The 24341-nt window shown below is 45.0% G+C and overlaps 1 protein-coding gene across 3 annotated transcripts in view; it reads left to right on the plus strand.

Annotated features, from left to right (window-relative positions):
- The window catches only part of APTX (aprataxin), a 127943-nt gene that overhangs the window by 85133 nt on the left and 18469 nt on the right, over positions 1-24341 (plus strand). For all 3 annotated transcript variants that reach the window (XM_073545295.1, XM_073545276.1, XM_073545286.1), the window contains 2 exons: positions 2259-2485; positions 3699-3802. In XM_073545295.1, coding sequence (XP_073401396.1) covers positions 2259-2485; positions 3699-3802 — 331 coding nt within the window. The remainder of the gene's footprint in view (positions 1-2258; positions 2486-3698; positions 3803-24341) is intronic.

Below are 24341 nucleotides of genomic sequence, written 5' to 3' on the forward strand. Positions count from 1 at the left end.
CCCTGTCAGCAGTATTGTGCACAGTAACCTACACACAGTGTCAGGTCGGCGCCGTTACACTGATTAAAATGATACCTGGGGTCATGAAATCCGTCTTGTGGTTTAATCTTTATTTTCAGTTTTGACTTAATGTTATGCTCGTGCTTCGGGGCGGCCTGTGGGGGGGTCTTCATGTGGTGCTCTACTTAGCTATTCATAATGCAACCTGATGACAGGTCACTGAGCCCCCTCACTGACCTGTCCCCTAGTTTACATAATGAATACATGCAGATACTGAAAAAAGGAGAAAAAAACTTCTGCAGGCAGATGCCAGCCGTTTCACTTGGGCTGCAGCATAATCGCATGTTTAGTGTATTGTTAATAAATGTGCTTGAGGTTATCATGAGGAGTATAAAAAATAAATAAATTTTAAAATGGCGCCTGCTGCTCCTGCACAGTAGCAACTATCGGTGTATATAGAGGTGATCTGTCAGCAGTCTTCATTATGAATACCTAATCAGAGGACCACATGAAGACCCCTATAGGCTGCCCCGGAGCACAAGCATATCATTAACTCAAAACTGAAACTAAAGATTAAACAACAACCACAAGACAGAATTCATCAATCAAGGTATCATTTTAATCAGTATAATGGTGTCGTCCTGACACTGTCTGTAGGTTACTGTGCACAATCCTGCTGATGGGTTCCCTTTAAGTTTTCCAATGACCATCTGGATATGGACCTCTCCATTCATTGTAGGTGGGAACATTTGTAAAATCGGCAGTGTATCAAATACTTGTTTTCCCCATTGTATATGGTATTTTCTTTTGCATGATTATTATATAGAACTCCCTGAAATGGCTATACAAGACTAGAGTTTGTATGCTTCCATTACTCTTTTTGATGGCTGTAGCTTGACCAAATCAGATTTCTATGAACAGCAATGGAGTTGGTGCTTTCCTGATAAATGCATCCCGCAGTCATGCTTGGAACGTGGGCCTCCTTTCTCACAGCACTTCTTACACACAATGTGTGGGCTCTTTTGCATGATCTGTTTCCTGGTATGCCAGTTTATTGCATTCATAGCACAAACATTAGTTGGCGTTCTGTCCTCATGTTATACAGTGCTGCTGACATCTGCTTTCTTGGACTACAAAATATGTGCTTGTAGCTACTACCTAATGGTAACTGTACTACTGGCTGTCACTCCGTTTTCTCACAAACTCTTATTTCTGAAAGTCTGTTACTAAACTTAAAATGATTACATATACAGTTTATCCACCATGTAGGGGGATGGAATGTGTGCAGGAGGCTCAGGAGCTCCACACAGGGCAAGTACAGGATTTCTTAGCCAGCCAGCATCTACCTCCACGGTCTCATTCAGACATGCTTTTATCCAGGGGTTTCATGGTTAGATCGTGTACCCATTATCAGCTGTTCACATGTCCTTTTTTTATTTTTGCTATTTTGTGTCCACAAAAAGTCAGTCATGTCCATGTTTCATCAACATCACAGATCCATAAAAATCACATACTGCACACAAATGGAAATTGGTGAAAATAAACATTGCAATGGATGGAAGCTTTATTATTTTTTCATACATGCAAAACACTGATGAAAAACGCTGATGACACTCCCACTGTTTTTTGCGTACATGAAAAGTCACTTCTGAATGACACCTAACAGTGATCAGAGCTGCTGTTAACCCTTTAAATCATTAACAGCGATGGACAGCTTCACTTAAACCATGCAGTACTGCTCAGCTGACCACAGGTTGCCATGACTGAAAGCTGCCATTTTTGCCATGTTGGTACTTCTGGGAAGGCCATGATGTAGAATTATGTAGTCTTTCTGTATAAAATACAATCAATCAAACTATTGCAGGTTCAAGTCCTCTAAGGAGAATAAAAAGTAATCACTTCCTTTTCCCCAGTTAAAAATGACCAAAAAAAGTCTGTTTAACATGTGAACATTGTAAAAAAAAAATGATTAAAATGCCAAAATTGTTTTTGGTCACCAGTTTTGCTGATGAAATAGAGAAAGAAGACAGGATAAAGTAAAGGCAGAATAGATAGTAGACAAATACCCTGCCATATCAAAATCAGATTTTGGTTAATCTTGCTGTTTAGAATGGAGATCCAACGATCACACTCCCATCAGTATGCTTGGTTTGTCATCTAGCTTTTGCATGCTGTCCAATAGACTGTAATAAATGTGATGGGTTGGACTATAGGCTTGGTTGTGTTCAACTTGACGTTTTTCTTGTTATACAACATAGGTGTTCAAAGATGACAAAGTTGTAGTCATTAAGGACAAATACCCCAAGGCACGTTACCATTGGCTGGTTCTACCATGGCTATCCATTTCTAGCCTGAAGCTGTTGCGTTCTGAACATCTAGAGCTATTACAGCACATGCATGCAGTTGGGGAGAAGATTGCACAGCAGCATTCAGCCCACAGCAGAGCACAATTTAGGCTAGGCTACCATGCGATTCCAAGTATGAGGTATGATTTACCCCTCCCAACTGTATCCTCGCCTTTGCCCTCCACTCTCTACTTATACTGAATTAGTTGTGAAATCTGTGACTAAATGCAGCTCCAAAGTCACATCAGGGATATTTACCCCTAACTTGCTCTTACAGCCATATTGTGCTGTGCAGTTATTTCAGGTATGGTAAACTTATTTGGGTGCAGTTCAGCATCTTATTTGCTTATCTTTAAACCCCATCTTGATTCACATATTTTACTCTGCATTTTATTTCTCTGTGCTATCTATAAATTCCATGATGCATCAGCACAGCATTGCATGGGCAGCTAGCTAGGACATGTATCATCTGTCAGTTGTGGTAATAATGTGATTATTCTTCTCTCTATATTCTAATGCAGAGGTCCCCAACCTTTCTGACCTTGAGAGCCACATTCAGCTCTGAGAGAGGGTCGCAAGCCACATCCAGCCTTGAGAGAGGGTCGCGAGCCACATTCAGCTCCCGCGCCCCTCACAATAGTGGAAACCAAAGCCCCCATTACAGGCATAATGGTAACCAAACCTCCTTTGACAGGTGGTATCATCTTGTCTCCAGCGTACCATACTTAAATGATCTCAAAACCCCTAAGACCAGTAAATGTGCATCCAGATCTGCTCTTCTGTGCAGGGCTGCTCACAAAATTTACCATTTTCAGATGCGCCCTTCATACCTGTTTGCTAGATCTGGGGCTAATGCATCAAGCTGGCAGACAGCCACGAGCCACAATTCAGGAGCCTGTGAGCCACATGTGGCTCCCGAGCTACAGGTTGGGGACCCCTGTTCTAATGGATTATAAGGCTGACATCGTCTTCACTATAACTGTGTGACAGGAACTGTGTAATCATCATTATTTACTGCGATAGTAGCTATTAACCCCCCCTCCCATGGAAATTTTCAGTGGTACAGTCAATGTAATTTCAGATGGTGACTCTCTTTTAAGAAAATAAATTCATGTAATCGCCGGGGATAACCATAAGACCACTAGACTTAACTAAAGAGCATGGATCCCTGAATTTCCTGTAAGAAAAGCAAAATCTAGATGAGGCTGAATGACATATGTTGAAAGACTAGTTAAGAATGAATTGGAAAAATAAATCACTGTGGTTACCCTTTATCTGATATTAGAATAAAAAAGTGTGATACATGATATAACTTCATTCCGTCTTTTTCCTCACTACATTAATGTTTTACAGTCACATTCATCTGCATGTCATCAGTCAAGATTTTGATTCCCTTTGCCTTAAAAACAAGAAACACTGGAACTCTTTCACTACCGATTATTTTGTGGAATCTGAAGGTAAGCTTTCAAAAATCAGTGGTGTTTTAGGACTGTTGGTTTTTCAACTATGCCTGAATGCTCTACAAACATTGTTTGATTTAGCCTGTGTCTGGATGTTTAATTGGGGTTTATTCACATGTGGTGTTTGCTTTTTTTTTTTTTTTTTTTTTTAGTATTCTTGTTTTTTTGTAACACTTTATTATAGCATTAGTAATGAAGATATCTGACAGACACCTTTAAATTAGTATTGCCATTATTTTTTTGAGCAGTGTGTGTGATGACTGAAGCTTCCGGGAAGCGAGGGTCCGGAGTAAGTATCTGTAATTAGTATTACAGTACATGCTGCGATCACCGCTCACTGCCGACCTGTTCAGAGCACAGCAGGGAGATCGTCATCCTGCTGTGCCCTGAACAGGATGCAGCATTTCGTATTTTGTGGGAGAGGATGGAGGGTAAGTACAACTTTTTTCCTATGCATAGTATAGATAGAGGGCCATGTATACCAGGCTAGCTGGGGTGTAGAGGCCATGTATCCCAGGCTGGCTGGAGAAAGGTAGGCATGTATGCCAGGCTGGTTGGGGGGGAAGGCCATGTATGCCAGGCTGGTTGGGGGGGAAGGCCATGTATGCCAGGCTAGCTGGGGGGAAAGGCCATGTATGCCAGGCTGACTGGGGGGGAGGCCATGTATGCCCGGCTAGTGGGGTCATTATACTTTTTCTTTATACATTATTTGTGTGTGAGCGTGCATTTTTTCCTGTGTATGAGTGTGCATGTGTGTTTTCCTATGTGTGTGAGCGTGCATGTGTATTTTCCTGTGGGGTGGGCCATGTATGCTAGGCGAGGGGTCATTATACTTTATTTCTCCTTCATCGCATTGGGGGACACAGGACCGTGGGTGTATGCTGTTGCCACTAGGAGGCTGACACTAAGTGAATGCAAAAAGGGTTAGCTCCTCCTCTGTAGTATACACCACCCACTGGCTCCGGATCGAAGCAGTTCAGGCTTAGTGTCCGTAGGAGGCACACTGTGGTCTGCTATTTAGACCATACTTTTTTATTATATTTTTACTTTTATTTTTTACCTTTTTAAAACCTTTTTCGCAAGAAGACTGGGGCAACGGACACTTTCAAGGGGCCATAATAAAGTAACTTGGCACTCAACTGAATGATCCTTTTTTTGAAAATAAGTTTTTATTGTGGCAGTCACAAAGGACGTTTCGGCCTACAATTGGCCTTCGTCAGTCTGCCGACTTTACACTTTCAAGGGGCCGACAGGCGAGCATGGGGAGTGTCGCCTCCCCGTATCCTCTCCTGCGCCGTGAGATGCCATGCCTGAGCTATACTAGAGGCGACGGTTCCCTTCAGGGTGCCGGTCTCCCCATGCCAGCAACAGACGGGAACACAGAGTTTCACCTCCATGTACCCCCTTCTGAGCCAGGCTACAGCCGGACATAGCCCTGTGAAATCCTAGGGGAGCGAACCCTTAGGATACACAGAGGCCCACCACGGCGTCCGTGCTGCTCCCACTGCACTACCACTGATGGACAGCCCTTAAGTCATAAGGCTCGTCTTGCTGCATTTGATAGTCCTGCTAACTTGCCAACGAAGTCTGCGGAAGTGTCCGCCAGGACCGCTGCAGCTCCATGTAACAGGGGCATGTTGGCTAGGATCTTCCTTGATGTTGTGTCCCTGAGCTGCTCCTCTAGTTGTTGCAGCCAAATCATAAGCAGTATGGTTATGAGCGGTCGGTACAGGTTCCAGCAGTCGCCAACTTCAGACCCCCTGCTGCTTCTTCCCAGGTGTGCTTTAGCTAGCCATCCGTTTTCTTATCAAGCAGATCCCTGAGCCCCCGGAATCCTCAAAGGTTAGGGCTGACCCCTTTGATGATTTAGCTACCGCTCCATCAAATCTCCTGAATTGATCCCATATCTGAGTCCTTTTCCTCAAAGGGATATCTTCTCTTTGAGGATGAGGGCAAGGCATCAGTCCTTTCCATTTTTTCACTCTATGTTAATGAGCGTGTGGATTTTACTATTAACCGGAAATCTTAACCAAATATTCAGCATGAGCATTATAATTCTGTGACGGTCGGGAATCTATTTAAAATTCTATTATTCCCCCATAATTACAAAGAATGAAAAGAGTGGAGTACTCCTAAAACACTGATACTATAGAACAAATGGAGTAACCATAAACCACAAAAGATAAAATAAAAGATGGAATTTTTTTAGAAAATAACACAAAACATCAAGTATCAAACAATAAATTTATCAGGCAAAGGAGGAACATATAGAGGGGGGATCAGCCGAAAGGTGATGTCCTGTATGGGAAGAGAAAACACCAAATAATGTTAGGTTATAAAAAAGTGCTAAGTTTTGTATATGACTCAACCAAATCCTGTGGTAAATCAGGTGGAGACACTCCACTTGCCTAGGGATGGTCGTGGAATAAAGGAAGGAATGCTGGTAATGTGTTCTAGCATATGGTAATTACTATCCAGTTAGTTTAGGCATAAGTGTAATACCCTAGGCTTCCACATGTGTCTTACTTAGAGCAACTGATAATCATGTCTCATGAATGGAGTGTAACACTTACCCATGTTATAGTGAATCTGGAAGTCCCGACACAATGCCCCGACGCACGTTTCACTACCGCTTTCTCAAGGGGAGATACTACAATTAACTGGAAATGTGCACTTTTTCCCCTCTTCTCCAGCCCTCCTAACATTACATCCTCAAGGGACCTAGATGTTTTTTTATCTTTCAGGCCCGTTGTCGACCTAACGGCCCTGACTAGCTTATCAGTGTCCTCTGCTGGAAAGTATGGTCTGCCCCCACCATATCACTGTCCAAGGGGGATGAGGATTCACTACAACATTCTCTCTCTGATAGTGGAGAAATGTCCCAATCAGTAGAGTCTTCCATAGCTCTTTTCTTTCCTTTTTTTTTTTTTAAAAGGGTTTTTAGGGAGCCTTCCACCTCAGCCTTGATAACATACTGCCTAAGGCTTGCGGCAAAGTCTGGGGTCTCTTCCCCGATTGTCCTTTTAATGCAGTCTGAGCAGAGACTCTTCTGCCAGTCTTCTGCTAGCAGGATCTTACATTGGGCACACTCTCTATTCTTCTTCTTAGCTCTAGCAGCTGTTGCTGTCATCTCTATTCCTCCGTGAGAGTGACACCTCAAGCATAAGCACTGTTCTGTGGCTATCCTCCCCCTTTTAAACGGCATCCACAGCGCTCTCCTCGAGCCTGCCTCTTTCGGTGCCCAGTAATCACCCCTCCCCTCTCCGATCCGCCCAAACCAGGCCGCACTGCGATTTTGCCTAGGGCGTTGCCATCTTTTTGGCGCGCCCCCTCTGATGTCACTTGGGCACGCCCATTCCCAGCATGCCTTGTGCCTGTGATGGCACTGGAGCACGCCCCCAGATGTTCATCCCAGCCAGGACAATGGAGGCTGAGAGCAAGGAGAGAAGGCAGCGTGGCGGACCACGACATGCACCGCATCTTTGTCTGTGCCGCCCGCACGTACATTAGAGCCACCACTGGACCTGTGGACGACACTTTCAGTAGAAGGCCGGCCCACAGGGATACAGCCTTCTCTTCCCGTACAGAGACAGAACTGGCTAGGAAAAATCCATCAAGGACAGGAAATAAACTGTTGCGTGGGAGAGGTAACGCCCTTTAATTTCAGTAGTTTTCCTGTCCTTGCTGGGCGGATCCCTCTCTCAGGTGTGCTGTCATGGGTGAAGGGGAAAATTTGTGGACCCACAAAAAATTAGTAAATAAATTAGGTTGTTTCACATGTCATGTTGGCATGAAAATATGACCAAGGGCTCAAGAAGGCAACAATACCAGCTTCTGTTCAAAAAAAATAGAAGTAAATGGCCCAGGTATAGTGGATACAGACTGGTTGATTCTGCATAAATGAAGAGTTGGGAAAAAAATAACAGTCACCTCTCATTCTATATAGCCATGGAAAAAATGACAGCTACAAACTGATACTATCAGACTTGGAAGATCCATGGACATTGGTCCCTTTAAACCAGTGGTTCCCAAACTCCAGTCCTCGCGGACCCCAACAGGTCATGTTTTCAGGATTTCCATAGTGTTACACATGTAAGAGAATTCCTAATGCCTTGATGATGCTTCCATCACCTGTGAAATACTAAGGAAATCCTGAAAACATGACATGTTGGGGCTGTGAGGACTGGAGTTTGTGAAACACTGCTCTAAACCCTAAAAATACCAGGAGTCACCCTAGAGGTTTATGTATGACTAAAAAGACGGACACCGCCGGATCACAGGTACTATGGCATCTGCAGTGCCTCCATCTGCCTCATTATAGGGAATCTACCGCCGGGGGTTCCGTCTGAATCACGTATTTCCGAGATTTACATGGAAACCTCGGTGTAAGCGTAGAGTGCAGGATAAATGTGCGCCAAGCCTTACTGCGATATTTGGGAGGCAGAATGAAAAAATGAACAGCAGGTGAAGAATTGATTTTATTTTTTACGTCATTCCGTCTGCGGTATAAGTAATTAGGCGACTTTATTCTTCGGGGCGGTGCGATTACAGCAATACCAGATTTATATTAGGTTTTTCTGTTTGGCTGCTGTCACACACTGAAAGACGCTTTTTATTGCAAAAACAAGTGTTTGCAGCACTATATTTTGAGAGCTATAATTTTTCCCTATTTCGGCCCACAGAGTTATGTGAGGTCTTGTTTTTTGCGGGTCGAGCTGTCGTTTTTATTGGTACCATTTTCGGCACATGACATTTTTTGATCGCTTTTTATTCTGATTTTTGGGAGATAGAATGATCAAACACCAGGAATTCAGGAATTGTTTTTAGGTTTTTTTTTTTATTGCCGTTCCGTGTGTGGTAAAATTGATAAGGCAGTTTTTTTCTTCAGGTAAGTACAATTACAGCGATACCTCATTTATATAATTTTTTGTTTTTCCGCTTTTTCACAATAAAAACTATTTTATAGAAAAAGTAATTGTTTTTGCTTCGCTATATTCTGACAGCTATAACTTTTTTATTATTCTGCTGTTGGAGCTTTATTGCAGCTTGTTTTTTTTTTGCCTGAAAAGATGACGTTTACATCGCTACCATTTTTTTTTTATTTGATTTTTTGATCACATTTTATTCTAATTTTTTTGGCGACATGATGAAAAAGCAAAGATTTTTGCTCCTTTTTTTGTTTTTACATTGTGCACTGAAGGAGTTAACAAGTGTGACAGTATTATAGGTCGGCTCGTTCGGGACGCAGCGATACCAAATGTGTACTTTTTTTGTTTTTACATAAATTTATGTATTTATTGGTTTAATATTTTTTCTTTAATTTATTGTGATGGTCAACGTGTGACTGGACACACCGCCTCCAGCAGGGCAAAGTTCTATCACACACGTGACCCTGGATACACCGCCTCCAGTAGGGTGAATTTAAATAATATAATGTGCAGGCGCATTTCAGAATTACACGTGAAACTGGATACACCGCCTCCAGCAGGGCGAATTTAAATAATAAAGGGAAACACCAGGGAAACCGATACAATGGAGGGCCCTGCGATAGGGAATGGGGACGTGGAGACCTACTGCACTCCCCTGAGCCAGTCTCTACACTCCTAACAGTCCCTATACAGGCTCCGCACCTGTCGCCGAACTGGAACCTAAGAACCCTAGCTCGCACTGCACCTAGCCCTTTCTAATGAAATGGACGGTGCAGAAACTAATCCCACCACTGTACTAAAACACACATTGAGGAAAGTGACAAACAGGGAAACACCACTTAGCTTTGCTCTGTTGCTCTTGCTGCCAGCAACAGTTCACCACCAGAATGCAGCTTTCCTCCTGAATAGCTGCCACCAAGCTCTGTCAGAGCTGCAAGGAAATCCCCTCTGTGACTCCTTCCACACCAGGACTCTGACTGTGCTGCAAGGAACTCTCTCTAGCTCTTTCCTCCACCAAGGATGGTTGGAAATGACCACTATCACCAACCGTGATTGCAACACCTGACACTCTTTTATAGCAGAGCCAGAGCAATCACACCTGCTTTATAATCACGTGCACTAAAGTAACCAGAGTGCAATGACCCTAACGGCCACCGGGGGCAAAACTAGAACTGAAACCACCACAGTGCAATGACCCTAATGGCCACCGGGGGCAAAACTAGAACTGAAACCACCACAGTGCAATGACCCTAATGGCCACCGGGGGCAAAACTATCTTTAAGCACACAGCTTAAGGAAAAAAGAAAGGTTACTAGTGCATTTATCTGTCATAATCCAACCTGGATCATGACATTTATTTTGTGACCTTTGACTGCCAGGACAACGCGGGATTCCCCATGATGTGATCAGATCTCATCACGGGAGTTGTCGGGAGAAGTGAGTATCTAGCAGATAGCAAAGGGTTAACATCATTGAGACCTGATCTAATCAGGTCTCGATGATGTCACCTGTCAGAAATACCGCTCTGCACAGGAATCGCGGCACTTGCCGGATCCTGGGGGTCCTGAGCGCTGCGAGACCACCGACTGCTTATAAACGTTGGCGCTGCACAGGGCCCAGCAAGCACCGATGTTCATGTACCGTGGGCAGTCGGGAAGCGGTTAAATCTGATGTAGCCCAAACTGGAAAGCTGCAAAAAGTTAAAAGCACTAGAAAAACATGACAAAAAGTAGAATGAAAGAAATCTCATTGCAGCACTAAAAAGGTTTGGATTACAGCACAGTCATCAGTGTAAGTGCTGGAAGAGCTCTCCACTGCTCAAAACAGAACCACATATACTACACAAGAAATGTGAGGGATCATTGACTGCAGAATATCTTTTCAAAATGTATTATTACATAGGATTACACGCAAATAAAACTTACAGCACAAAGGTGCCATCTAGTAGAATGGGCCCACCATCTAGTAGAATGGGCCCACAATCTCCGACTGACCCAGTAATGCAGCAGAGCAGCCAGTATAATAATGAATTACTAGGCCAGTATCCAGAGACGTACAACGGCAAGAAAGAGACTTGTACACGGGCGATTTTGATCAGTAATTCGGATCAAAAATTGCCGTATATTTATAATTATTTTGTGGTGCAGACACACAGTCTGTGAAAGAACACAGAGATGTGAACAGCCTCATGAATATAATGGATACGTGTTCTCTCTGTGAAGAACATGGATAGGATGTAAGTGAAGTGAAAATGGTTTTTGCATGAGGTCTTAAATGGTTTCCTGAAGGTTGGCCTTAAATAATGAATCTGGACATGGTAATAATTGACACAATTTTTACATCAGGTAAATAGTAAGCCGCTGTGATTCTCACCTAGTGCAGGTTGCTCTCATGGTGAACTGCACATGGGATCAGCATTTACAAGCAGGTACATCGCAAGCACTAGATTTCCATCACAGAGATTCAAGTAATTACAGTACAACGTGGAAATTCCATTTTAGATCAATTCCTAGCGACTATTTTCGCTGTGGATATAACCTTTTGCTTTGCGTAGGGTCAAATGAAAAAAAAAAAGAGAGAACATTTTAGCTCACCCCCGAGATGTAATTCCAAGCACAAGAAGGAGCACGGCTTCCTCACTGCTGCACAGCGTCCAAGGCAATAGGAAAAATAGAAGTGGATCCAGCTCACTCACAGGGCAGGGCATATTTAAAATTAGAAAACTTTTATTGAATAATCCTTAAAAAAATTCAAAGTGACAAAACAGACATCTCAGATGGCACAGCAATGACAGGGGGTGGTGTGTAATGAGACCATTCACATTTCGAGCAACACTGCTCTTGAACACTGGTTACACTGGTTTCCTATCGTAGGGTAAAATGCGCAGCAAATCTTCATGTAATAAATGCAGTTATTGGCCACAAAGATAAAGGTAGAATATGTCTCAGGTTTATTATTTACAAAAAAAGGACAGGTGAAATGGCATATTCACTCTAATGGGTCCGTGATCTATCTGCAAAAATGATGGATAGCACACTTACCAAAAATCTTGTGTGAAAGAGCCCTTATTGATGGGGAAGGAAGGAGCCCCTTAACCAGTTATGACTATTGATAGAGATAGAGAACTAACTCTCTACCATTATAAACTATTTAAGAAAAGTTCTGTTTCTATATCACCTATACGATCTTAATTGATTCATTAAAGGCCCATAGCTCACCCCACACAGCTGTCAGTAAGTGTGAGTGTACATGTGTATATAGAGTATGAATGTGTATACCCATGTATAATGTGTACATAGATGTCAGTATGAGTGTGAAGGCCCTCATTCAGTAAAGGATGATATGGGTGTTGTGAGATGGGGCCCACAGTTATTCATAACTGATTGAGGGCTCCATCACCCACCACCTATATCACTCCTTACTGAATGAGGGCCACCCTCACTCACACTGACAATTATACACACATTATACAGGACAATAAGTACTCACACACAGTGTACACAATAAACACATACCCAATAAATATACCCAAGGAAAAATTAACAGCTGAGTCCAGATAAAAAGGCTATGTTTCTGCAGCCTGCCAACCCCTTCTTTTTCTCTGCCCCTAGGCTACTTTTATTTACATTTCCCGCTGTTTTTGCGGCCCGTTTTTGCGGTCCGTATCGCCGCAATTTTTACGGTCCGCCGCAATAACAGGCTGCAAAAAAGCTTGCGGATCGCCGTTTTTTTCTTTTCCAATACTATTGAAATAGTATTGGAGAAAAGAAAAGGCGTTCCGCAAAACCGGAAGTCAAGGTGCGCCGCAAAAACAAACTTCCGTTTGTTTTTGAGGCCCCATTGATTTGCAATGGGGGCCGTGTCCATACGCCATATAAAAGATCGAGGAAGCTCGATCCTTTATCACGGCCACAAATACAGTCCTCACGGCCGTACGGCACACGGCGCATCGTGGAATTTTTGCGGGCCGATTTTGTGACCCCATAGAAATCTGTTGGGGCTGCAATATCCCACAAAAACACGGTAAATGTAAAAACAGCCTTACAGTGAGGAAAGCGCAATCTGTCTGAGCCCTCTGCTGGGCCAGTTTGACTTTGGCACCTGAAGATAATGGGCTCCTGGTCGCTTCATGTTTGATTCTTCTCAAATCTTTGGTAGATGATGTGTGTCTTTTTGTCTCAACACGTTTTTTGCAACCCTATTGACTATTTGCAACAAAACTTAGATGGTTCTGTGTTTGGGTCCTAATATATTAGCAATTTCAAGAGCATTGTGTCCCTCTGTCAGAGTCTTTGAGGTAAACGAGCTGCCTAATATTTTCTGTACACCTTGAATAAAGGGTGTTGATATTCTTAGGCCACCCCTTCCTCATTACACAAATACACATCCCCTTCTTCATCCAATAAGAATTCAATTCAGCTTGTAGTTGGAAAACCTGCATAAAAACATGGTCAAAATACTCACTTGCCTAATAATTCTGCAGATAGTGTAGGTCCATCAAGTTCAACCTTTCCCCACCAATTATATATTCTCTACTCTGGATTATTTATTACCCACAATGCCATATGCTGTGAGAAAAGCATCCAGCCCTTTTTTTAACCACTTCACTCCCGGAGCTTTTTTCGATTTTTTGTTTTTCGCTCCCCCTCTTTCCAGAGCCATAACGTTTTTATTTTTCCGTCAATATGGCCATGTGAGGGCTTATTTCTCGTTCGCCTTATTGGAGGACACAGAGACCATGGCTGTATGCTGCTGCCACTAGGAGGCTGGCACTATGCACAAAAAAAGGTTAGCTCCTCCTCCGCAGTGTACACCCCACCGACCGGCAGGAAATTCCTCAGTTTAGCTTAGTGTCAGTAGGCAGTGGACACGGGTCTTTCATTAGACCCATATCTACCTCGATGTGCGTTCTTCCTTTTCAGGTTTCCGAAGGGATACAGTGTGAAGAGTCACAACTGTACTCCCACAAAGAGACTATGAGTACGGCGTGTACTGCCACCCCGTATCCTCATAGCTCTCCGTACAGAAGCTCGGCGCAGATGCGGGCCAGCGACGGATGGTCCTTGACAAACGCCTCCCACCCACTCGCCCACCAGAGCCTGTCGGTCGGAAGAGGCGCGGACACGGGAAGACGGCGTTGGATAAAGAAGGTACCTTTATTGGAGCAGAGGACACGGAGAAAATCACTACGAGCAAAAGATACCTTGGAGCGCAACAGGCTCCTATATGCGGCCCGCGCCTTCCAACAGTCGCCGTTTTTCATCTAGGCTCCGACTGCAATACAGGGCCTTTTTCCCTCCCCGCCCCCCCTGTATTCATTGGGGGCTTTATCTTACAGCGCGGTTCTGGCGGCGTCTTCCTTGTGGGTGGCCGCGGCAGCTTTTTGGGACTTCCACGCCGCCCAGTGCTGACAGGCGGCCGCTGTCTCAAATTTAGTCCCCGGCTTCATTTTAGCCCGTCGCGGCCACGCCCCCCGCTCACTTTCATAAGCCGGCCGCGTTCCCGCCCGTTCCTAGGCCCTCCCACCGCCTCTCTTAGCCTGTGGCTAGGTAAGGGGGGGGCGGTTTCCTTTACTTCAGGCGGCTAACTCCGCCCTTCTTGTCCTTCCTGCACCGCGTTTTTTCCTCCACCTCAGGCTGTCGCCATCTTTGCAGCCTGTCAGCCGGAGACGATAGACGGATGTCAGCTATCCCTGTGGGAGCCCTGCAACTTTAACGAGCCTGGTACATTGCTTTTGCGGACACTGGACCATGAGTAGCTCTGCAACTGCAGACTGACACCATCCTCTGCCTTTCTGTCCCCCAACCTTCCGGTTTTTCTTCATGGTCCTTCTGTTCCTCCTCCATTATGTCTAATTCTAAGTCTGAGCGTAGCCGTCCACCAGCCACCACGGGCACTATAGTCCAGTTCTTCGCATGCTCCTCATGCAAGCAATCCCATTCAGCAGGACCACGTTCAGGAGCCACCTATTGTGCCACGTGAAAGCGAACCCCCCATCCCTGACTGGGCCTCGTCTCTTTCACAATCTGTGGCAGACCTCAACAGAGTGTCTGAGTCCCTAATGGCCGTTCTTGATAAGTTGCCCCTGGACACTTCTGCAGGGTCCAGCAGGTCGCAAGATATTCCATCTGAACCTGGCCTCACATCCCTACATAGTCCTTCCCAGCAGTCGCCCTCCCGTGCCTCCGAGTCAGGTGAGGCGTTTTCGGATGTGTCATCCGAAGGGTTCGTAGAGCTGGATTCGGACCAGGACGCAGACATGAGAGTTACAGTACAGAACCTCATTGCTGCGATTAACCACACCTTCGAAATCTCAGACTCCCCTGCGAAATCCTCAGATCAGGAGGTTTCGTTCAGGCGGGCAGAAGCACCTTCCAGGGTCTTCGCTTCTCACTCTGAGTTTGGCAGGATTCTTACCAGGGAAAGAGAAAACCCGACCAGGCGCTTTCAAAGAGGGAAGCGCCTCGGCGTGTTGTACCCGTTTGCCAAAGAGCTCACCGACAACTGGTCTGCTTCCCCCTCTGTAGACGCACCCGTGTCCAGGCTTTCTAACAACACGGTCTTCCCAATTTCAGGTGTGGCGTCACTAACAACATGGGAAGGGAAGCAAAAGACCAGAAAAAGCCATACACCTGACAAATGCTATTGAGAACTCTGCTATTAGAAGTGGAAAGGAAGAACAAAGACAAGAGAATCTAATAAAAATATTGGAGAAAGAGAAACCTAGCACAAACTAAAATGTTTCTATATTAATGCACAAAGCATGGGCAACAAACAAGGAGAATTGGAACTACTAACACAGGAAAAGAAATATGATGTCATTGGAATCACTGAAACTTGGTGGGACAATACACATGATTGGAATACAAGACTAGAAGGATACAACTTATTTGCAAGAAACAGACTTGATAAACGAGGAGGAGGTGTCACATTGTATGTTAGAAACGCGTATATTTGCACAGAGATTGAAGCTTCAGAGACTGGGAGTTCTGTGGAAACTGTTTGGGTAAGAATACAATGACAGAACAATGGAAAGGACACTATTGTAGGCATTTACTACAGGCCGCCTGTGCAAGCTGAAGACATGGATGAACTCTTTATGCATCAAATGGCCAAGTTCTCCAAAAAATATGACATAGTTGTCATGGGAGATTTCAACTATCCAGACATTTGTTGGGAATCTCTCTCAGGCAAAACTAACAGGTCAAGGAAATTCTTATCCTCTCTTGCTGACAACTTTATCTTCCAAAACGTAGGGGAGAAAACAAGGGGAACTGCTACCTTGGATCTAATCCTTATAAACAGGGAGGAAATGGTTGAGGAGGTAAAATTGGCTGGGACCCTAGGAGGTAGCGACCATGCTATTTTAGAATTTTGAATAACTAGAGGCGGAAGACCTGTGAAGACTCAGACGTCAAGGTTAGATTTCAGAAAGTCAGATTTTAAGGGATTCAGAAAGAGAATTGGAGGGATCCAATGGCTGGATATCCTTAAAGACAAAAATGTCCAGGAAGGATGGGAAATCTTGAAAAATGAAATTCTCAAAGCACAGTTGTTAACAATTCCGAAAAGAGGGAAGAATAGGAAGCATTTAAGGAAACCAGGATGGATGAACACAGAACTTAAGCACATGCTAAAAAGGAAGAAAAAATGTTTATAAAATGGAAAGAGGGAGGCATATCTAAAGAAGAATATAATGCTGTCTGCAGAACCTGCAGGGCACAAATCAGATTATCTAAAGCTGAAAATGAATTGAGGCTTGCAAGAGATGTCAAAAGCAATAATAAAGGATTTTGGGGATATGTCAAAAGTAAAAGAAAAGTCAAAGATGCTATAGGATTTTTACAGGATGAAAATGATGAAATGGTAAGACAGGATGTTGAGAAGGCTGAACTTTTAAATTCCTATTTTGCATCTGTTTTCTCTCAGAAAGGAAATGTAACATCAACTGTTCTTCACTGTCCTATTAAGGGAATAGAAGAATCCAGGATATCTATAAACAGAAAGATAGTGAAGAAACACTTAGCTAACCTAAATGAATTCAAGTCTCCAGGTCCAGATGAATTACACCCCAGAGTACTGAAGGAGATAGCAGAAGAAATTTTTGAACCCCTCTCCATAATCTTTGAAAATTCTTGGAGAACAGGAGAAGTTCCAGAAGACTTGAAAAGAGCAAATGTTGTTCCTATCTTCAAAAAGGGGAAGAAGGTGGACCCAGGCAACTATAGGCCGGTGAGTCTGACTTCTATACCAGGAAAGATCTTTGAACAAATTATTAAACAACATGTATGTCAGTACCTGGATAAGAATGAAGTGATTAAACAGAGTCAGCATGGGTTTGTAACTAATAAGTCATGTCAGACTAACTTAATTTCCTTCTATGATGGAATCACTGATTGGGTGGATCAAGGAAATGCTGTATAGTATATCTTGACTTCAGCAAAACCTTTGACAAAGTATCTCATACAATCCTTATTGAAAAAATGACTAAGTATGGAATGGACAAGGCAACTGTTAGGTGGATTCATAACTGGCTTAGTGATCGGACCCAAAGAGTGGTCGTAAATGGCTGCACATCCAGTTGGAAGAATGTCTCAAGTGGGGTACCACAGGGCTATGTCCTGGGCCCTGTATTGTTCAACATCTTTATCAACGATTTAGATGAAGGAATTGAGGGTAAACTGATTAAATTTGCTGATGACACAAAGCTAGGAGGGATAGCTAATACTAGAGAAGAGAGAGAGAGGATTCAAAAAGATATAAATAAACTGGAGAAGTGGGCAGCAACTAACAGAATGGTTTTTAACAGGGAGAAATGCAAAGTACTACATCTGGGCAATAAAAATGAAAAAAGCTTATACAGAATGGGAGGAATAGGGCTAAGTGACAGCACATGTGAAAAAGACTTGGGTATACTAATAGATCACAGACTGAATATGAGTCAACAGTGTGATGCAGCAGCAAAAAAGGCAAATGCAATTCTAGGATGTATTAACAGAAGCATACAGTCTAGATCACGTGAAGTCATTATTTCCCTCTACTCCTCTTTGGTCAGACCTCATCTGGAATATTGTGTCCAGTTTTGGGCACCACATTTTAAAAAAGACAGCAACAAACTGGAGCAAGTTCAGAAAAGAGCGACCAGAATGGTGACCGGTCTGCAAACCCTGTCTTATGAGGAAAGGTTGCAGGATTTGGGAATGTTTAGTTTGCAAAAGAGAAGACTGAGAGGAGACTTAATAACTGTCTACAAATATCTAAAGGGCTGTCACATTGTAGAAGGGTCAACTTTATTCTCATTTGCACAAGGAAAGACTAGAAGCAATGGGATGAAACTGAATGGGAGGAGACACAGATTAGATATTAGAAAAAACTTTTTGACAGTTGGAGTGATCAATAAGTGGAACAGGCTGCCGCGAGAAGTGGTGAGTTCTCCTTCAATGGAAGTCTTCAAACAGAGGCTGGACAGACATCTGACTGGGATGATTTAGAGAATCCTGCTTTGAGCAGGGGGTTGGACCAGATGGCCCAGGAGGTCCCTTCCAACTCTACGATTCTATGATTCTGTGATAAAGGATTCTAATGATAGAATTATAGAATCTTTAGCAAAGTCAGCATTTGAAGCGGCTGCAGCGGTGCTAAGCCCAGCCTTCGTTTCATCTTGGGTAGCGAAAGCCATAGCCACTTGGGCAGAGGATCTCCGCAAGGGCATCCTAGATAAGGCCCAACCAGAGCATTTGGCCGAACTGGCCAACCAGATCTCCCATGGAGGGGATTATCTGTTCTCTGCCTCCTTGGATGCCGCGTCCTGCGCAGTTCAGGCGTCAAGCAACGTGGTGGCGTTTCGACGTACAATTTGGCTCAAAGCTTGGCAGGCGGATTTGTCTTCAGAAAAGTCCCTTACCAATCTGCCTTTTCAGGGAGCGCGTCTTTTTGGATCCCAGCTGGACCAGATTATTAAGGACGCCACTGACGGCACGAGTTCCCTCCTCCCTCAGTCCAAGCCTCGCAGACCTCCGCTAAGACGTCAGTTTCGGCCCTTTCAGTCTTTCCGCCGCTTCAATACGGCAGAGAACTTCTCTAACCAACAGAGACCGTAGGCACGCCAGGATAGGAAAAAGGTGTCCTTCAGACCCACTCCCTCCTGGCGATCTCACTCCTCACAGAGCAGATCATCCAGGTCCAGATCTGGACGGTCCACATCAGCATGACTATCCTCGAACTCCCGAGGGCCCTTCCCAATTGTGAGGTCGACTCCTTTTCTTCAGAGACGTCTGGCTTGCCTCAGTAGAGGATGCTTGGGTCAGGGAAGTTGTATCATCAGGATACAAGATAGAGTTCGTTTCTCGTCCTCGAGATCGTTTCTTCGAGTCCCGACCCCCAAAAGATCCTGCCTTGGTTCCGGGGTTCTTTGTGTTCATCGCCTCTCTCCTCAGTTCCGGAGTGATTGTGCCCATTCCCGAATCAGAACGTTTCACAGGGTTTTATTCAAACCTGTTTGTGGTGCCGAAAAAAGGCGGGACAGTTCGCCCCATCTTGGATCTCAAGTTACTCAACAAGAGAGTCCGAATGGAGTCTCTTCGATCGGTCATCGCTTCCCTGGAGACGCAGGAGTTCATGTGTTCAATAGACATTCAAGATGCCTATCTACATGTTCCCATATTCTCCAGCCATCAGAAATTCCTGTGTTTCGCGATTCGCCAGGAACATTACCAGTACGTTGCACTGACGTTCGGTCTCACCACCGCACCCAGAGTATTTACAAAGATCATGGCGGCGTTGATAGCCTTGTTGCGAATCAGAGGTCTCGTTCTTTTTCCATACCTCGACCACATTCTGATCAAAGCTCCATCCTTTCATCAAGCTCGCCAAAGTCTTACCATCGTGCTAGACACCTTGTCCAATTTCGGGTGGCTCATCAACAAAACGAAATCCTGTCTTGTCCCGACACAACGTCTTGTGTTTCTGGGTCTATTGTTTGACACTCGTCGATCGAGGGTTTTTCTCCCTCAAGAGAAGATTGGCTCGCTGCAGATCATACGACCTCCATCTCTCCGGACAACCATGAAGGTCCTGGGAAAGATGGTGGCGGCGACAGAGGCGGTTCCCTTTGCCCAATTTCACTCCAGACCTCTCCAACACGCCATCCTGTCTCGGTGGAACAGGTCTGTCCTTTCCCTAGATCGCCCATTTCGTCTTTCATACCGGGTCAAGCAGTCCCTCAATTGGTGGCTGACGTCTCCTCATCTCCCTGGGACGGTCATTTCTTCCCATTCACTGGCAGATTGTGACAACGAATGCCAGCCTCCTCGGCTGGGGGGCAGTGTTCCGTAGTCACACGGTTCAGGGTCGATGGTCGACTCAGGAGGCAGCCCTGCCGTTCAACGTCCTCGAGACACGAGCGATTTATCGATCTCTCGTTCACTGGGAGAGACTTCTCAGGGGCCTGCCTATCCAGATTCAGACAGACAATGCCACAGCGGTGGCATATGTCAACCGCCAGGGGGGGACACGGAGTGTCTCAGCCTTGGCAGAAGTGTCCAAGATTCTTCATTGGGCAGAGGTTTCAGTCCCGGCAATTTCCGTGGTGCACATTCCCGGCGTGGACAACTGGGCCGCCGATTTTCTCAGCTGCGAGGGTCTCGCGGCGGGAGAGTGGTCCCTACATCCGGAGGTATTTCTTCAGCTTTGTCGTCGTTGGGGAACACCGGATGTAGATCTGCTAGCTTTTCGCCTCAACAGGAAAGTCCCACAGTTTGTCTCCAGGGCTCAAGATCCTCTCGCAGTGGGCACCGACGCTCTGGCCATTCCTTGGTCGCAGTTCAAGCTCCCTTACCTGTTCCCTCCCCTGCCTCTTCTTCCCAGGCTGTTGAAAAAAAAAAAATCAAGGCGGAAGGAATTCCAGTCATCCTCATCGCCCCGAATTGGCCCAGAAGGTCTTGGTTTGCGGACATCGTCAACCTTCTCGCGGACGCCCCCTGTAAGCTTCCAGACAGGGCAGATCTGCTATCTCAAGGTCCGATTTGCCACCCCAATTCTCGGCCGCTCAATTTAACGGCGTGACTGTTGAGACCGAGGTTTTGAAACGATCAGGCTTTTCGGATCGAGTTATTCATACCATGATCCGGGCCAGAAATCCATCGTCTTCCAAAATTTATTACCGTACTTGGAAGGCCTATTTCACTTGGTGCGAGGCCAACGACATTCCGCCCATGCGTTTTTCGCTCCCTTCTGTCCTGGCGTTTCTTCAGGCAGGGCTTGAGGCAGGCCTTGCTCTCAGCCCTTTAAAAGGTCAAGTTTCGGCGCTGTCCATTTTATTTCAGAAGACGTTGGCCTCCCGTCCTCAGGTCAAAACCTTCCTTCAAGGAGTGGCTCATACGGCTCCTCCGTACCGAGCGCCCATAGATCCTTGGGATCTTAACCTGGTTCTCGAGGTTCTGCAAGGTCCTCCCTTTGAACCTCTCAGGGAAGTTTCCCTATCTCTCCTTTCATGGAAAGTAGCCTTCCTAGTAGCCATCACTTCCATCCGGCACGTGTCGGAATTGGCGGCCCTCTCTTGCCGCTCTCCTTTCTTGGTACTCCACCAGGACAAGGTAGTTCTGCGGCCTCCGCCCTCCTTCCTTCTAAAAGTTGTGTCCACCTTCCACCTGAATGTGGATGTTGTTCACCCGTCCTTTTGTCCGGGTCCAACTCATCCTCGGGAGTGCTCCTTGAACAAGCTGGACTTGGTCAGGGCGATGAAGGTCTACCTGGCTAGGACGACTCCTTTGCGGAAGACAGACTCTCTCTTCATCATTCCAGATGGAGCGCGGAGAGGTCAGCCGGCCTCCAAAGCTACTATTATTCGCTGGATCAGATCGGCAATTTTGGATGCATACCGTGTCAAACGTCGATTGGCCCTCCGGGAATTAGAGCTCACTTTACCCGGGCAGTGGGTGCCTCCTGGGTGGTGCGCCACAGTGCTTCCGCGCTGCAGCTTTGCAAAGCTGCAACCTGGCCATCAGTTCACACGTTTGTGAAATTCTACAAAGTCCACACCTACGCTTCGGCGGACGCCAGCCTAGGTAGAAGGATTTTGCGGGCTGCAGTGGTGAGTCCGCTGGCTTGATGGAAGTTTGTTTCCCACCCCAGGGACTGCTTTGGGACGTCCCATGGTCTCTGTGTCCCCCAATAAGGCGAACGAGAAAACAGGATTTTTGGGTTGCTTACCGTAAAATCTGTTTCTCGGAGCCTTCATTGGGGGACACAGCACCCTCCCATGTTCTTCAGCTCCTGTTCTTCCTTTGGTTAATTGGTTACAGTTGAGCTGTTTGTTCTGTTTTCAATCTATTCTGTTGCTTCTCCTACTGCTTTCTCACTAACTGAGGAATTTCCTGCCAGTCGGTGGGGTGTACACTGCGGAGGAGGAGCTAACCTTTTTTGTGCATAGCGTCAGCCTCCTAGTGGCAGCAGCATACACCCATGGTCTCTGTGTCCCCCAATGAAGGCTCTGAGTAACAGATTTTACGGTAAGCAACCCAAAAATCCTGTTTTTTGGCGGGACGAGTTGTACTTTTAAATGACACCATTGGTTTTACCATGTCGTGTACTCGAAAACGGGAAAAAAATTCCAAGTGCGGTGAAATTGCAAAAAAAGTGCAATCCCATACTTGTTTTTTGCTTGGCTTTTTTGCTAGGTTCACTAGTTGCTAAATCTAACCTGCCATTATGATTCTCCAGGTCATTACGAGTTCATAGAAACCAAACATGTCTATGCTCTCTTTTATCTAAGACAGTGGTGAAAAAAATTTCCTAAGTTTGCTAAAAAAAAAAAGAAAAAAATTGTGCAATATTCTGAGACCTGTAGCGTCTCCATTTTTCGTGATCTGGGGTCGGGTGAGGGCTTATTTTTTGCATGCTGGGCTGATGTTTTTAATGATACCACTTTTGTGCAGATACGTTGTTTTGATCGCCTATTATTGCATTCTAATGCAATGTCGCGGCAACCAAAAAAACGTAAATCTGGCGTTTTAATTTTTTTCCCGCTACGCCGTTTAGCGATCGTGTTAATGCTTTTTTTTTTATTGATCGGGCGATTCTGAACGCGGCGATACCTAATATGTGTATGTGGGATTTTTTTTTATTGTTTTATTTTGATTGGGGCGAAAGGGGGGGTGATTTGAACTTTTAGGTTTTTTAAAAAATTTTTTGTTAAACTTTTTTTTTAACTTTTGGCATGCTTCAATAGCCTCCATAGGAGGCTTGAAGCATGCAATACTTAATTGGCTCTGCTACATATGGGCGATGAGCAGATCGCCCATATGTAGCAAATTTACTCGTGCTTTCAGCGCCGACCACCGGGTGACGCTGAAAGCCATCTGCCTGGAACAGCCATAGAGGTCTCTATGATACCTCTGGTTGTCCAGGCAACATGACGCCGACCCCCGATCACGTGACGGTGGTTGACGATGCGCTCACTTCCGGCCCGGTGGCCGGAAATGCTATGTAAATGCCCGCTGTCAGCTTTGACAGCGGGATTTAACTAGTTAATAGGCGCGGGCGGACTGTGATTCCGCTCGCGCCTATTGCGGGCACATGTCAGCTGTTCATAACAGCTGACATGTTGCGGCTTTGAGGTGGGCTCATCGCCGGAGACCACCTCAAATCGGGGGACCTTACCGATGACTTACTATTCCGTCATCGGTAAGTAAGGGGTTAAATGCTGTTTTAGTAATTGCCATTACTAATTCTTGTGGTAGGGCATTCCACAGCCTGACTGCTTTAACTGTAAAGAATCCTTTCCTATTTAGCTGCCAGAATTGCTTCTCCTCTATATGAACATTTTTTTTGTTAGCAAGGTTAAAAGTTGACCAGTGATTTCTCATTTTTTCAACCAACAAAATTTACAAAACCTTTTTTTTAAGGACCACATTACATTAGAAGTGACATTGAGGAGCCTATATGACAGAAAATAGCCAAAATTGATACTATTCTAAAAACTGCACTCATTCTAAAAACTCAGTGTGCTCCAAACCTCAGGTGCTTCACATGAATTAATGGAATGTGGAAGAAAAAAAAGAACATTTAAGTTTTTTCACAAATTTTCATGCAGACCAAATTTTTTATATTTTCACCAGGGTAACAAAAGAAAAATGGACCCCAAAATTTGTGCAATTTCTCCTGAGTATGCCTATACCCAGTATGTGGAGGATAACTACTATTTGGGCACACGGCAGGGCTTGGAAGGGAAGGAGCACCATTTGACTTTTTGAATGCAAAATTTTCTGAAATAATTAGCGGACGCCATGTCACGCTTGGAGAGCCCCTGATGTGCCTAAACAGTGGAACCCCCCTTAAGTGACCCCATTTTGGAAACTAGACCCATCCAGGAACTTACCAGGATGTGTGGTGAGCACCTTAGGCCTGTTTCACACTTCCGTTTTTTCAAATCCGTCAAAATCCGTTGGTTTCCGTAAAAAAACGGATCCGCCAATTTTTGCAGGATCCGGGTTTTTTTGTCCCATAGACTTCCATTACGGTTACCGCGGATCCGCCAAAAAACGGATCCGTTTTTTAAAAACTGATCCGTTTGCATCCGTTTCCGTAAAAAAAACGGAAACGGATCCGTT

This window comes from Dendrobates tinctorius, unplaced genomic scaffold, assembly GCF_039654945.1.
Source record: "Dendrobates tinctorius isolate UK_male_01 unplaced genomic scaffold, ASM3965494v1 ptg000011l, whole genome shotgun sequence".
NCBI classification, from domain to species: Eukaryota; Metazoa; Chordata; class Amphibia; order Anura; family Dendrobatidae; genus Dendrobates; species Dendrobates tinctorius.